The sequence below is a fragment of the Rana temporaria genome, chromosome 4 (genome assembly GCF_905171775.1).
Source record: "Rana temporaria chromosome 4, aRanTem1.1, whole genome shotgun sequence".
In the NCBI taxonomy this organism is placed as follows: domain Eukaryota; kingdom Metazoa; phylum Chordata; class Amphibia; order Anura; family Ranidae; genus Rana; species Rana temporaria.
The window spans coordinates 64,588,571-64,601,017 of record NC_053492.1 but is presented as its reverse complement, the minus strand read 5'-3'; the positions used below and the strand labels follow the sequence as shown (position 1 = coordinate 64,601,017).

Genomic DNA, 12,447 nt, shown 5'->3' with positions numbered 1-12,447 from the left:
TAAAATTGTACTTTTTTATATTTTGTAGAGAATTCTTTACTGGCAATGAAAGTCTGTAACCCATGGACATTACCAAAGACTGGGTTTCCTCCTTTCTGAAGCTTTGCCAGGCTCTAACTGCAGCTGTCTTCAGTTGTTCTTTGTCTGTCTTTCTGCCTTCAGTTTTGCCTTCAGCAAGAGAATAGCATGCTCAATAGGGCTGAGATCAGGTGATTGACTCTGTCATTGCAGAATATTCCACTTCTTTTCCTTCAAAAGCTCCTGGGTTGCTTTTGCAGTGTGTTTTGGATCATTGTCCATTATACCGTGAAGCACCGTCCAATCAACTTTGCTGCATTTGGCTGAATCTGGACTGACCGTATATCTCTAAACACTGCAAAATTCATCCGGCTTCTTCTGTCACATCATCAATAAACACTAATGACCCAGAAAGCCATGCATGCCCATGCCATCATACTGCCTCTACCATGTTTTACAAATGACGTTGCATGCTTTGGATCATGAGCTGTTCCAAGCCTTCTCCATACTTTTATTCTTCCCGTCATTCTGGTACAGATTAATTTGTTTTCTCCTGCTTTTCCAGAACTGGTCAGGCTTTTTTAGATGTTTTTTTGGCAAAGTCTAATCTGGATTTTCTATTCTTCAGGCTTATGAATAGTTTGCACTTGTGGTGAACCCTCTGTATTTGCTCTTGTAAAGTCTTCTCTTTGATTGTAGACTTTGACAATGATACGCCCACCTCCTGGAGCTTCACTTGTCTGGATGTGAATGGGTTTTTCTTCACCATAGAGAGGATCCTGCAATCATCATGTTGTCTTCCATGGATGTCCAGGCCTTTTTATGTTGCTGAGCTCACCAGGCGTTCTTCTTTCCTCAGAATGTAACAAACTGTTGATTTGGCCACTCCTAATGTTGCTGCTATCTCTCTGATAGATTTGTATTGTTTTTGAAGCCTTACAATGGCCTGTTTTACTTGCATGGGCAGCTCCTTTGAACACATGATGTAGGTTCACAACAATAGATTCCAAATGTAAATACCACACTTAGAATCAACTCCAGACCTTTTACCTGCTTAATTGATGAAGAAATAACAAAGGAGTAGCCCACACCTGGCCATGGAACAGCTTTTGATTTAATTGTCCAATTACTTTTGGTTCCTTGAAAAAGGGGGATGGCTATTAAGAGCTGTAATTCCTAAACCCTTCCATTGATTTGGATGTACATACATTTGGATTAAACCTGAGAGTGTGCACTTTCAGCCCATATGCATTATATTATTATAGCTTGAATATGTTTTGGTAAATACTTGAAAAAAACTAATTGTGCTGGTGTCCAAATATATATGGACCTAACAATATACACACAGTATATAGCAGTTTTTCTCCTCAAGAACACACCTTGCCAGAGCAGAACATAATTACTATACAAAATCTATACTATAATGAGCAGAATTAAAGAAAAGATTCAAGGCAATGTTTAGCCGTTCGATTTGCAGGGAACACTAAACATATGCTTTTGTGACATTCCTCATTCTAGGCCACACACTGGCTGCCTCTGTTGATTCTGTGGTTTGACAGATCTGCACACTCACCTGCTCTTTAGCCTGATGTCACTCTCAATGTAACCGAATGGAGTCTTCAACCACTTGATCCCATTCATGGTCTGACGCCCCAGAGGAGCCTGTGGGAGTTTCTGAAGGTTCAGCTCATTGACTTCATTGGCTGAATACAGCCTGCCTTTGGAAGAAGAAGAATATTTGAAAACCAGATCAGCTGCTGCAAGACTCATCTGTGTAAATGACGCCACACAAGTCTGGCTCTGTCATCCCTTTTCTTACTTCAAACGGCTTAGTAATCCAGAGTTACCGAAGTGTACATAGAGTGGTGCAGTGGATGTACTAACTTCTGCACACTGCAGAGTGGTGCATAGTGGATGTGCTAACTGAAAACAGGATTGTTTCACACATTAGTGCATCAAGCCCAAAGGGTCAGGAAGATGCCATTGTTGAGCCAAAAGTGATGTTAAAGATTTCATATTTTTTCTAATATAACAAGCATGTCATACTTACCTGGAATTAAAAAAAAAACACGTTAATCCCTATCTTGGGGTATTTATAAAATCATTAAAATGCGCCCCTGCCAGCTAAACAAATTTAAAGTATAAAGAGCCCCTTCACACCAGAATGCAGTGTGGGTTTGGCGTGTTCCATGCGCATTTACCGTAAAATGAATGCGCTACCCTTGCGGGTCACATGTAAGTGGCATTAATTGTTAATGGCACCCCAAATGCATCTTGCAATTGAATAGGCTGGCAAAACTGGAATGCAAGGGACCACATGGGAATGCATGGGTTCCAGGTTAAACTAGCCCTAAGTGCAGATAGAGAAATGGTGCAGTTTTATTGGGCTTGGGCGGTCGCTTGGGGGCGCACACTTGTAGTGCTCAGTTCTTTCTACAATCGGCAGAACAGAGGGGGACCCATCAGTTTCTTCAAATAGGCCTCCCCACGATTGCATATGTAATGGAAAATCGTTAAAGGTGGGCTAACACTTTTAGGGCCAGATTCACAAAAGAGATACGACGGCGTATCTCCTGATACGCCGTCGTATCTCTGTTTCTATCTATGCGACTGATTCATAGAATCAGTTACGCATAGATATCCCTAAGATCCGACAGGTGTAATTGTTTTACACTGTCGGATCTTAGGATGCAGTACCGCGGCCGCCGCTGGGGGGAGTTTGCGTCGTAAACCAGCGTCGGGTATGCAAATTAGGAGTTACGGTGGATCCACGACGGATTTTTGCATTCGCTACGTCGCCGCTAGTCTAGTTTCCCGTCGCAAAGTTAGTTTTTTTTTTGGTGCCTTAACTTTAGTCAGCAAGCGTATTGCTGTCTAAAGTATGGCCGTCATTCCCGCGTCTAAATTCAAAATTTAACGTTGTTTGCGTAAGCCGTCCGGGAATACGGAAGTACGCTACGCGCGTCGCCGTTCGAAAAAATGACGTCACTTCACGCAAAGCACGGCGGGAGTTAGGACACGGAGCATGCGCAGTAGGTCCGGCGCGGGCCTAATTTACATGTTAGCCGCCCATTCGATTTGGCCTGCCTTGCCCCGGACGCATTTACGATACACCGCCGCAAGTTTCCAGGTAAGTGCTTTGTGGATCGAGCACTAAACCTGAAAACTTACGGCGGTGTAACTTAAATGGCTTAAGTTTCCAAGGGCGCAATTGTACGTGAATCTGGCCCATAATGCTTGTTTTTTCTTCCTCTAAGGAATGAGATAAAATAGATTATTACTTATACCAACCCCTGGTCCTATGGTTTTTCTCCCCACCAATTTGCCCAAACCTGCGCTTCCTGACAATCCTTAAAGCGGGGGTTCACCCTTAGAGGGCAATTTTTAGCCTTAGATTCCTGCTCGTTTTGTCTAGGGGAATCGGCTATTTGTTTTAAAATATGATCCGTACTTACCGTTTACGAGATGCATCCTCTCTGTCGCTTCCGGGTATGGGCTGCGGGAATGGGCGTTCCTTCTTGATTGACAGTCTTCCGAGAGGCTTCCGACGGTCGCATCCATCGCGTCACGATTTTCCGAAAGAAGCCGAACGTCGGTACGCAGGCGCAGTATAGAGCCGCACCGACGTTCGGCTTCTTTCGGCTACGAGTGACGCGATGGATGCGACCGTCGGAAGCCTCTCGGAAGACTGTCAATCAAGAAGGAACGCCCGCTCCCGAAGACCCATACCCGGAAGCGACGGAAGAAGATGCATCTCGAAAACGGGTAAGTACGGATCATATTTTAAAACAAATAGCCAATTTCCCTAGACCAAACAAGCAGGAATCTAAGGGAAAAAAAAAAAAGGAATTGGTTGAACTCCCGCTTAAACCAATCTTGTTTCTTAGTGATGTCATCACATGCAATGCAAGATCAGCTGCCACCACCAGTCCTGCATTGTAGGTAATGACTTAGGAGTACCTACTTACATCCCAGTAATGGAGAGGGGAGGACCAGAATACCAGCTTTCACAGGACCATGAATAAGGTAAGAAATACTCTTAGCACTGTTATATCCCCTAGGCCAGTGATGGCAAACCTTGGCACCCTAGATGCATTACATTCTTTATTAGTTAGGAGAGGGGGCATTTTATTAATTGAATAAATGCCTGAAGTCCAATTTTATAGCATATCTGATATAGTAGGGAAGGGTTAAAACCCACTGTCTGTATACTTTAATTTTTTTTGCCAACTGCATCCCAATAGGTATATTTTCCTTCACTTCCTGTCCCGTAGGCTCATCAGGAAGTAAAAGAATATCTTTTCAATGAAAGAAAAATCCCGACATTCAAGGATACAGACAGCAGTGAAAACTTAATGGTTGTTCTGTTCTAACCCCTAACCAATCTATCCAATTAAAAAAAAAAAGTTTTGCCTATAATTTAGCATCTAGTGTTTTACAGGGCAACTAATGGTGACAGACTAATGCCAGACCTGTGACGTCAGCAATCCTGCACTAACCGAAGCTTGCCAGTGGCACGATCGCTTTGGAAGACTAGGGGCAGTAAACCGCTCCAGGCATGTGGCACTTCCTTGCCAGCTGAACGCTGAACGCTTTGCTTTTTTCACAGGTGTCATAGATTTTTAAGCTTTTATCCACGATGGTGGGAGTTACTGCGAAATCCGGCAAGAGAGCGACATAGAAAGCGGTGTGTTCTCCCTGCATTTTCTAGTTATCTTGTTTCTGGGGAATTTTTACAACAGTATTGCGAGTGTGCCAGCTATAGTGCTGTCATATTAACAGGCATTACTGCTAAGGACCATCCCACACATCACTTGAGTTTATAAACCGTTACATAAGGCAACCAAACACAGATCAGTTTTCTGTAGTTGATAACCATACTATAGAAAGATGCTTAGTGATTGGTTATTAGTGCCCAGTGCAGAGGTACCTGTGTCACAATGCAGAGCCACCTTCTCCTCCTCATACCTCTTCTGGTACTGCTGCAAGAGAGGATCCTTAAATACTGGTGTTGAAACCTATACGGGAAAAAAAAGTAAAGGACATAACAAAATCCAGTATTACTAAACTACATTCCAGTGCTTGGGATTTATAGAAACACATAGCTCCCAACTGTCCCTGATTTGGAGCAATGTCCCTGTGTTCCTCATTTATCCCACATTTTGGTCTGATCTATATAGTTGTATATAAAATGAACTTCGTCTCTATCAAAAAGTGTTTTCCCGCGCTAAACCTCTTCTGATTTCTAAATTGCTGCATTTGTAAATTCCAAAAGTCAATATAAAGGAATAGTAGTGGTAAAAAAAGCACTCGTGGGTTTAAACAATCTTGTTCTTTTGTACAATTCTCTTTTAAGGGGGCGTGGCAGGGGGTGTGTCCTATGCCTGCATACTTTTGCTGATAGGTGTCCCGCATCCCCATCTCAAAAAGTTGGGAAGTATGGAAACACCGGCCCGGATTCACAAAGCACTTGCGCTGACGTATCTCCAGATATGCCGTGTAAGTGTAAATATGTCGTATCTGTGCGCCGGACCCACATACTAAGATACGCCTAAAAACAGGCTTCATCCCACCAACGTAACTTGCCTAAGCCGGCGTAGAGTAGGCGCATATTTACGCTGGACGCATGTTGCTTTTCCCATTGATTTTGTATTCAAATATGCAAATGAGGGAGATACGGCGATTCACGAACGTACGCGCGCCCGACGCAGGCTACGCGATGTGCGCGTAAGTTGTACGTCCGGCGCAAAGTTATTCCCCATAAAGGAGGTGTAACTCAGCAACAAACGTGCACAGGTCAGCTGGAGAGCAGCTGCAGCAGCACCGTTGTGGACGAGCTGAGCAACCACACTTGCAGAACAACACATCTGTATGCCAACATGCCAGGGGCAGCCGTGGTCATAGCACTACTGCGTCCACAGGCACGGAGGAGGGCACGGGAGAGGATATACCGAACGCGCATTAACATCAATCAGAGGTGTATCGCATCTTCAGATTCAGCCCTGATGCCATCCTGGAATTAGCCACAGCCCTGCATGATGATATCACCAGCAAGACACAACGCTCACATGCAGTGCAGCCACTAGTCGAGGTACTGGCAACACTGCATTTCCTCACCAGTGGATCTTTTCAACGTACAAGTGGAGTCGTGTCTGGGATGTCACAATCCACCATGAGCAGATGCGTGCACCAAGGCAATGCAGGATTTCTACAGAATTGCCGGATTCCCACGCACTGTTAGGGGCCATTGATTGCACACATGTGGCACTACAGCCCCCCCGTGCCACAGAGCACATATACCGTAATTGTAAGCAGTGGCATTCCATCAATGTACAGGTGATAGCCGATGCCCAAGGCCTCATATGGCACGTCCATGCCAAACACCTAGGGGCCGACCACGACAGCTACATATACCGTCAAAGCTATGAAAGAAAAAAAGAATGGACTTTGTAGGCACTATTTAGAAATGTAGAAAATTATTTTTAATCTATAAACAAATATAAATCCAAAACAAGATCCTTGTTGCATCTGATGAAGCATAGTATTAAAAGAGACAATGTAAGAATATGAAAACCAGTGAGTGAACCACAGGTAGGAGTGAATGATGGTTGTTGTCACTGTCGCTGATAAGGACTGGTCTAGCCTGGGTCAGCAATGTTCAATTCTTGACATGTATGTGTAATGTTCCAGAAGTTGCTCTACTAGTTTCGCGGAAACATGGCCGCTTCTTCGGGAGCTTAGGAACTATAACATAGAAGAAAGTATCAAAAAATAATAAATTAGAATACGAATGTTGAGAAGATATGCTAAACAATACAACCCACAGCCGGGCATTTGAATAAGCATTGAACAAATATTTACAATTTACTGACCAATTAAATGGTGTCTTGATAGAGTGTTTGATGCGGTCGCGTGTCCTCCAGGTTGATGGCTCAACCTGGTTGAGCCCCCTTGTATGCAAGCTGAACCATCTTCTGGACTTCAGCGGTCACTGCCATTGAGCTTATTCCACCTCCACTGACCCGGCCGGGTGCAGTAGGGCAGGAGCCATCAACCTGGAGGACACGCGACCGCATCAAACACTATCAAGACACCATTTAATTGGTCAGTAAATTGTAAATATTTGTTCAATGCTTATTCAAATGCCCGGCTTTGGGTTGTATTGTTTAGCATATGTTCTCAACATTAGTATTCTAATTTATTATTTTTTGATACCATCTTTTATGTTATAGTTCCTAAGCTCCCGAAGAAGCGGCCATGTTTCCGCGAAACTAGTAGAGCAACTTCTGGAACATTACACATACATGTCAAGAATTGAACAGTGCTGACCCAGGCTAGACCAGTCCTTATCAGCGACAGTGACAACAATCATCACTCACTCCTACCTGTGGTTCACTCACTGGTTTTCATATTCTTACATTGTCTCTTTTAATACTATGTATTTTATAACTTCATCAGATGCAACAGGCATCTTGTTTTGTATTTATATTTGTTTATAGATTAAAAATCATTTTCTACATTTCAAAATAGTGCCTACAAAGTCCATTCTTTTTTTATTTCATATCTTATACAATTACTTAGGATGTGGCACTCTATGTACTAAGGATGTTGATTGCCATCCAAGGGCACAGCAATCAAATTCTAGCATATACCGTCAAAGCAACATCCCAACGGAATTCGAACAGAACGTGTACAGGGACAGCTGGCTGGTTGGTGAGTCGCATGTGCCCCTTATAGAAAGCTGCTTTCCAGAGAGGGCACCCGTGTGGGCTCACTCCTGAGCAGCCCTGTCTAAGTCTATTGACACAGACTGGGCAACTTGGCCCTGCCCCCCGCTCCGTTGTCACAGCATTTGATTGACAGCAGCAGGAGCTCCTATCAATCTGCCCAATGAGAAGGGAGCTACTGCTCTCATGCACGTTGCTGGATCGGATCGGCTTAGGTAAGAATAAGGGGGATCCTGCAGCACAGAAGTTTTTTTTACCCGAATACATAAAATGCATTCAGGTAAAAAAAAAAAACTTGAGGCTTTAGAACCACTTTACGTATGCACTTATAGGGCACAGAACACTTTTAGAATGACCAAGCTTGTTGTCATTAGGAAATAGAAGGTATAATGAGAGAATACAAATTCTCCTGTGCTCATCTTTACCAATTCTAAAAATTGACAACGCGCTTTTCAAGAGAACCGGGCAGGAACTGGCATTTGTGAGTCTCTCCTTATTCACTCTTTATATGGTATCCAGTGGAACCTCGGATTGCCAGTAACGCGGTTAACAAGCGTTTCCCAATGCGAACACTGTACTTTAAAAAATCGTGACTCGGTCTGTGAGTATTATCTCGCAAAACAAGCACGATTCAGGCCAAAGCGATGTGCAGTACCGATTTTGGCCTGAGGTGGGGGGGCGCCATAGCCGAACGTCGCCGACCGGCGCCGTTCGGAAAGGCCTGAGAACAGAACGGCTGACCTCGGCAAATCTTGGGTAGGAAGTCTTTTCAAGGTTTGCTGAGGTCAGCCAAAGTGTCCTCTGGCCTTTTCCGAGGCTCTCCGATGCCCCCCTACCTCTGGCCACATGCGGTATTGCATCCAATTGAAGTCAATGCGGAACAAATTATTTTAGTTTCCATTGACTTCAATGGGGAAACTCGCTTTGATATGCGAGTACTTTGGATTACGAGCATACTCCTGGAACGGACTATGCTCGTAATCCGAGGTTCCACTGTATTAATATAGATTTAGCAGATAGGTGTGTGCTGTTATCTAGTTGTATTCTTTCTGTCAAGTGTGGTTAACAATACTAACCAATCAGAAGTAATCTTTGACTTAATATAACACTGAAATGTGATTGGCTGCTGTGGCTACAGCAATCTGCACATAGTTATGTAGCCTTCTAAGCTCCTGAGTGTTTATGGTTAAAGCTTTGCTGCCAGGCTGCCCTCCGGGGACAGTCATTTACAAGGCCTATTAGTTCTCTCTTACCCGGAGGTAGTGCTTGCGGAGGCGATTAATATACGGGTCATACTCAGAGGAATCATAATCTCTCATAAATGCGCTACCCTGGAGGAGAAAGACACGAATGTTAGAGGAATATTAATGTCCTGGCAGAGCTGTACTTCATTCTACTCCATGGAGGCCAATACAGTTCACAGCACAGATCTACACCATACTTCCAGAGAACAAAGCTTCCTCACATTATCAGATACTTCAATTACTTTAGTGGATAATAAGGGCAACTGTCTAATGCTTAGCAACTAATCAGACAGTATATTTAAAGTGTAATTAGACTGACATCAGAACTTAAAAGTGAACCTGTGCTTTGTCCATGCAGGGCAAAAAAATAAAAAAAACAAGTACACTTAACCACTTAAAGACCAAGCCTGTTTTTCAGACTCTGCGTTTACAAGTTAAAAACATTTTTTTTTTTGCTAGTAAATTACTTGGAACCCCCAAACATTATACATTTTTTTTCTAACACCCTAGAGAATAAAACGGCGGTCATTGCAATACTTTTTGTCACACCGTATTTGCGCAGCGGTCTTACAAGCGCACTTTTTTTTATTAACAAAATTCACTTTTTCAGTAAAGTTAGCCCAATTTTTTTTTATATTGTGAAAGAAAATGTGACACAGAGTAAATTGATACCCAACATGTCACGCTTCAAAATTGCGCCCGCTCGTGGAATGGTGTCAAACTTTTACCCTTAAAAATCTCCATAGGCGACGTTTAAAAATACTAGAGGTCGCATGTTTTGAGTTACAGAGAAAGTCTAGGGCTAGAATTATTGCTCTCGCTCTGACGATCGCAGCAATACCTCACATGTTTGGTTTGAACACCATTTTTATATGCGGGCGCTGCTCACGTTTGAAGCTCGTCGGGACGTGCTCTTTAAAAAAAAATTTTTTAAAACTGTTTTTTTTTTTTAAATTGGGTCACTTTTATTCCTATTACAAGGAATGTAAACATCCCTTGTAATAGAAAAAAACATGACAGGTCCTCTTAAATATGAGATCTGGGGTCAAAAAGACCTCACTGCTCATATTTGGACTTAAAGCGGATGTGCGCTCCAAAAAAAATATTAAAAGCCAGCAGCTACAAATACTGCAGCTGCTGACTTTTAATATTAGGACACTTAACTGTCCTGGAGTCCACCGGCGTCCGCAGCAGAGGACGAGCGATCGCTCGTCACCCTGCTGCTCCCCCTCCATCCACGGTGAGGGAACCAGGAAGTGAAGTGCTCCGGCTTCACTGCCCGGTTCCCTACGGCGCATGCGCGAGTCGCGCTGCGCCCGCCGATTGGCTCACACGCTGTGTGCTGGGAGCCGAGTGTTCCCAGCACACAACAGGGGACAGACGGGAAGTCAGGAAAAACCCATCTTTTGCCCGTGACGTGTGGCCGGAAGTGGGTGCAAATACCTGTCTTTAGACAGGTATCTGCACCCCCTCCCCCCTGAAAGGTGTCAAATGTGACACCGGAGGGGGGGAGGGTGCCGATCAGCGCGACTTCACTTTAGGGTGGAGATCCGCTTTAAATGCAATAAAAAAAAAATTGTCATTTGCAAAAATGACAACAAAAAAATTTCCCTTTAAGACAAATGAGTGGAAGTGACGTTTTGACGTCGCTTCCGCCCTGCTATGGTATGGAGACGGGTGGGGGCCATCTTGCCCTCACTCGTCTCCATACCCAGCCACTGACAGGTCCTAATCGCCTCCGCCACTACCGACTACTCCAGTAAGCGGCGGAGGGCGCGGCAGAACGGCGGGAGGGGGGACCCCTCTCCCACCACCGATAATTTAGCAGCGCATACGCCGCAGAGACCACCATTATCGTTTACAGGACCGGCCGCTGAAAAGATGGATTCCCTCGGTTGTGGCTGCAGCTGCTGCCGTTACCGGGATATCCATCTTTAGTTGCGACGTATATGTACATGAGCCGGTCGCTAAGTGGTTAAAGATTAACCCCACTTTTGTTGAGAAAAAAAACATTCCCCTCTGGGGGATCTATGTACATTACAATGATTATAACCACCTTTGTTGCAGACTCCTACCTTTTGTTATTCTGAAGAAATCCCTGTGTGTTGCCAGGCCTTAAGCCGAAAATCCCCTGTGCGCATGTGCCGCTGCAATCTTCGGCGCATTGCGAGGGGAATATCTCCTAAACCGTACAGGTTTAGGAGATATTCTTCTTACCTACAGGTAAGTCTTATTATAAGCTTACCTGTAGGTAAAAGTAAAGAAAATTACTTTACAACCACTTTAAAGTAGTTGTAAACCCTCACCCGCGCGCTGACGTCCATATCCGGCTATTCCCCCGTAGAAGTCCCTTCGTGACGAAACAATTGTTGGGTGCCGTGACGTCATTGCGTTCCGTCCTGAACGCTGGCCGTGGTTGCAGACTGAGTAGCGAGGAGCATCGGAACACTACAGCTGAAGCGCTCTCTTTTTTATCCTTGTCCACTTTCATGCAGTTTTTGGCAACATAACTGTAAGTGCATTACTTATATTAAATTTAACCTTGGTTTAAACGTTATGCACTATGAGAAGTTTCTTTTTGTTCCAATTTATGACACCCGGATCGAATGCTGAGTTATATTATTGCTGAAAAGGTATTGGGAGACCAGACTTCCCATAGGCTCTATAAGACTGGTGGAAAACAGTCTTTATCTCTGGTAAGCGGTTAATCCTATCTTCACGTATTGCATGGGTGAACACTTTTTCACAGCAATCAAGATCTCATCACATCTTGCTAATTAAGGAATTTTTTATAGATGAAATTACACCGGATTGAGACACTTTTTAATTTTGGGTTTTTAAACGGACTTTGCTGTTTCTTCTATCACTTATTCATTTGGACTCTTTCTCATATCAAAGAGCTTTTTTGTTTACACTGTTTTTACTTAATTGTATTTAAGCATTCTATCACTAATAACAGCGCTGCACTGCTTTCTATATTTAAACCCTCACATATACCCAGTGAAGTGACTGGCCACAGAGAGGAGACATATCTTCCTACATGAGTTGTACCTGTCGCCTTTCCCCTACGGCCATTCAAAGTGCAAAATTGAAAAGCAGGGAGCGGTGAGCTGAAGCTACATCAGGGGAGAACTCTAAGAGCTGATTGGAGGGAAGAAACGCACCCCTCCACACAGCTCACAGAAACAGAGCAGAGGCTGTCAGTCAGTTATAGCTGTCTCCCCTGTCACCATTAATCTCTTGGTGTCAGGAAAACTTGTCAGAAGTGACTTATGCTGATGGCAGAGGAATGAAGCAGCAGACAGAAATTACACTTAGAGTTCTGGATTGAGACAAGCTCACACTATAGAGGGATATGCTTTGTTCATATTTCATGTCTGAGGATTACAACCACTTTAATGTTGGCTTCACCAGCAGCTTATAGTCACCTTCTTGTTGCACCTCAAATTAACTGCTGG

At 43.9% G+C, this 12,447-nt stretch overlaps 1 protein-coding gene across 1 annotated transcript in view; it reads right to left on the bottom strand.

Moving 5' to 3' along the window:
- The window catches only part of FAM228B (family with sequence similarity 228 member B), a 59,525-nt gene that overhangs the window by 5,756 nt on the left and 41,322 nt on the right, over positions 1-12,447 (bottom strand). Inside the window, exons 6-8 of the mRNA XM_040348503.1 lie at positions 8,999-9,076; positions 4,949-5,036; positions 1,592-1,736 (exon numbers count right to left, since the gene is read on the bottom strand). Coding sequence (XP_040204437.1) covers positions 1,592-1,736; positions 4,949-5,036; positions 8,999-9,076 — 311 coding nt within the window. The remainder of the gene's footprint in view (positions 1-1,591; positions 1,737-4,948; positions 5,037-8,998; positions 9,077-12,447) is intronic.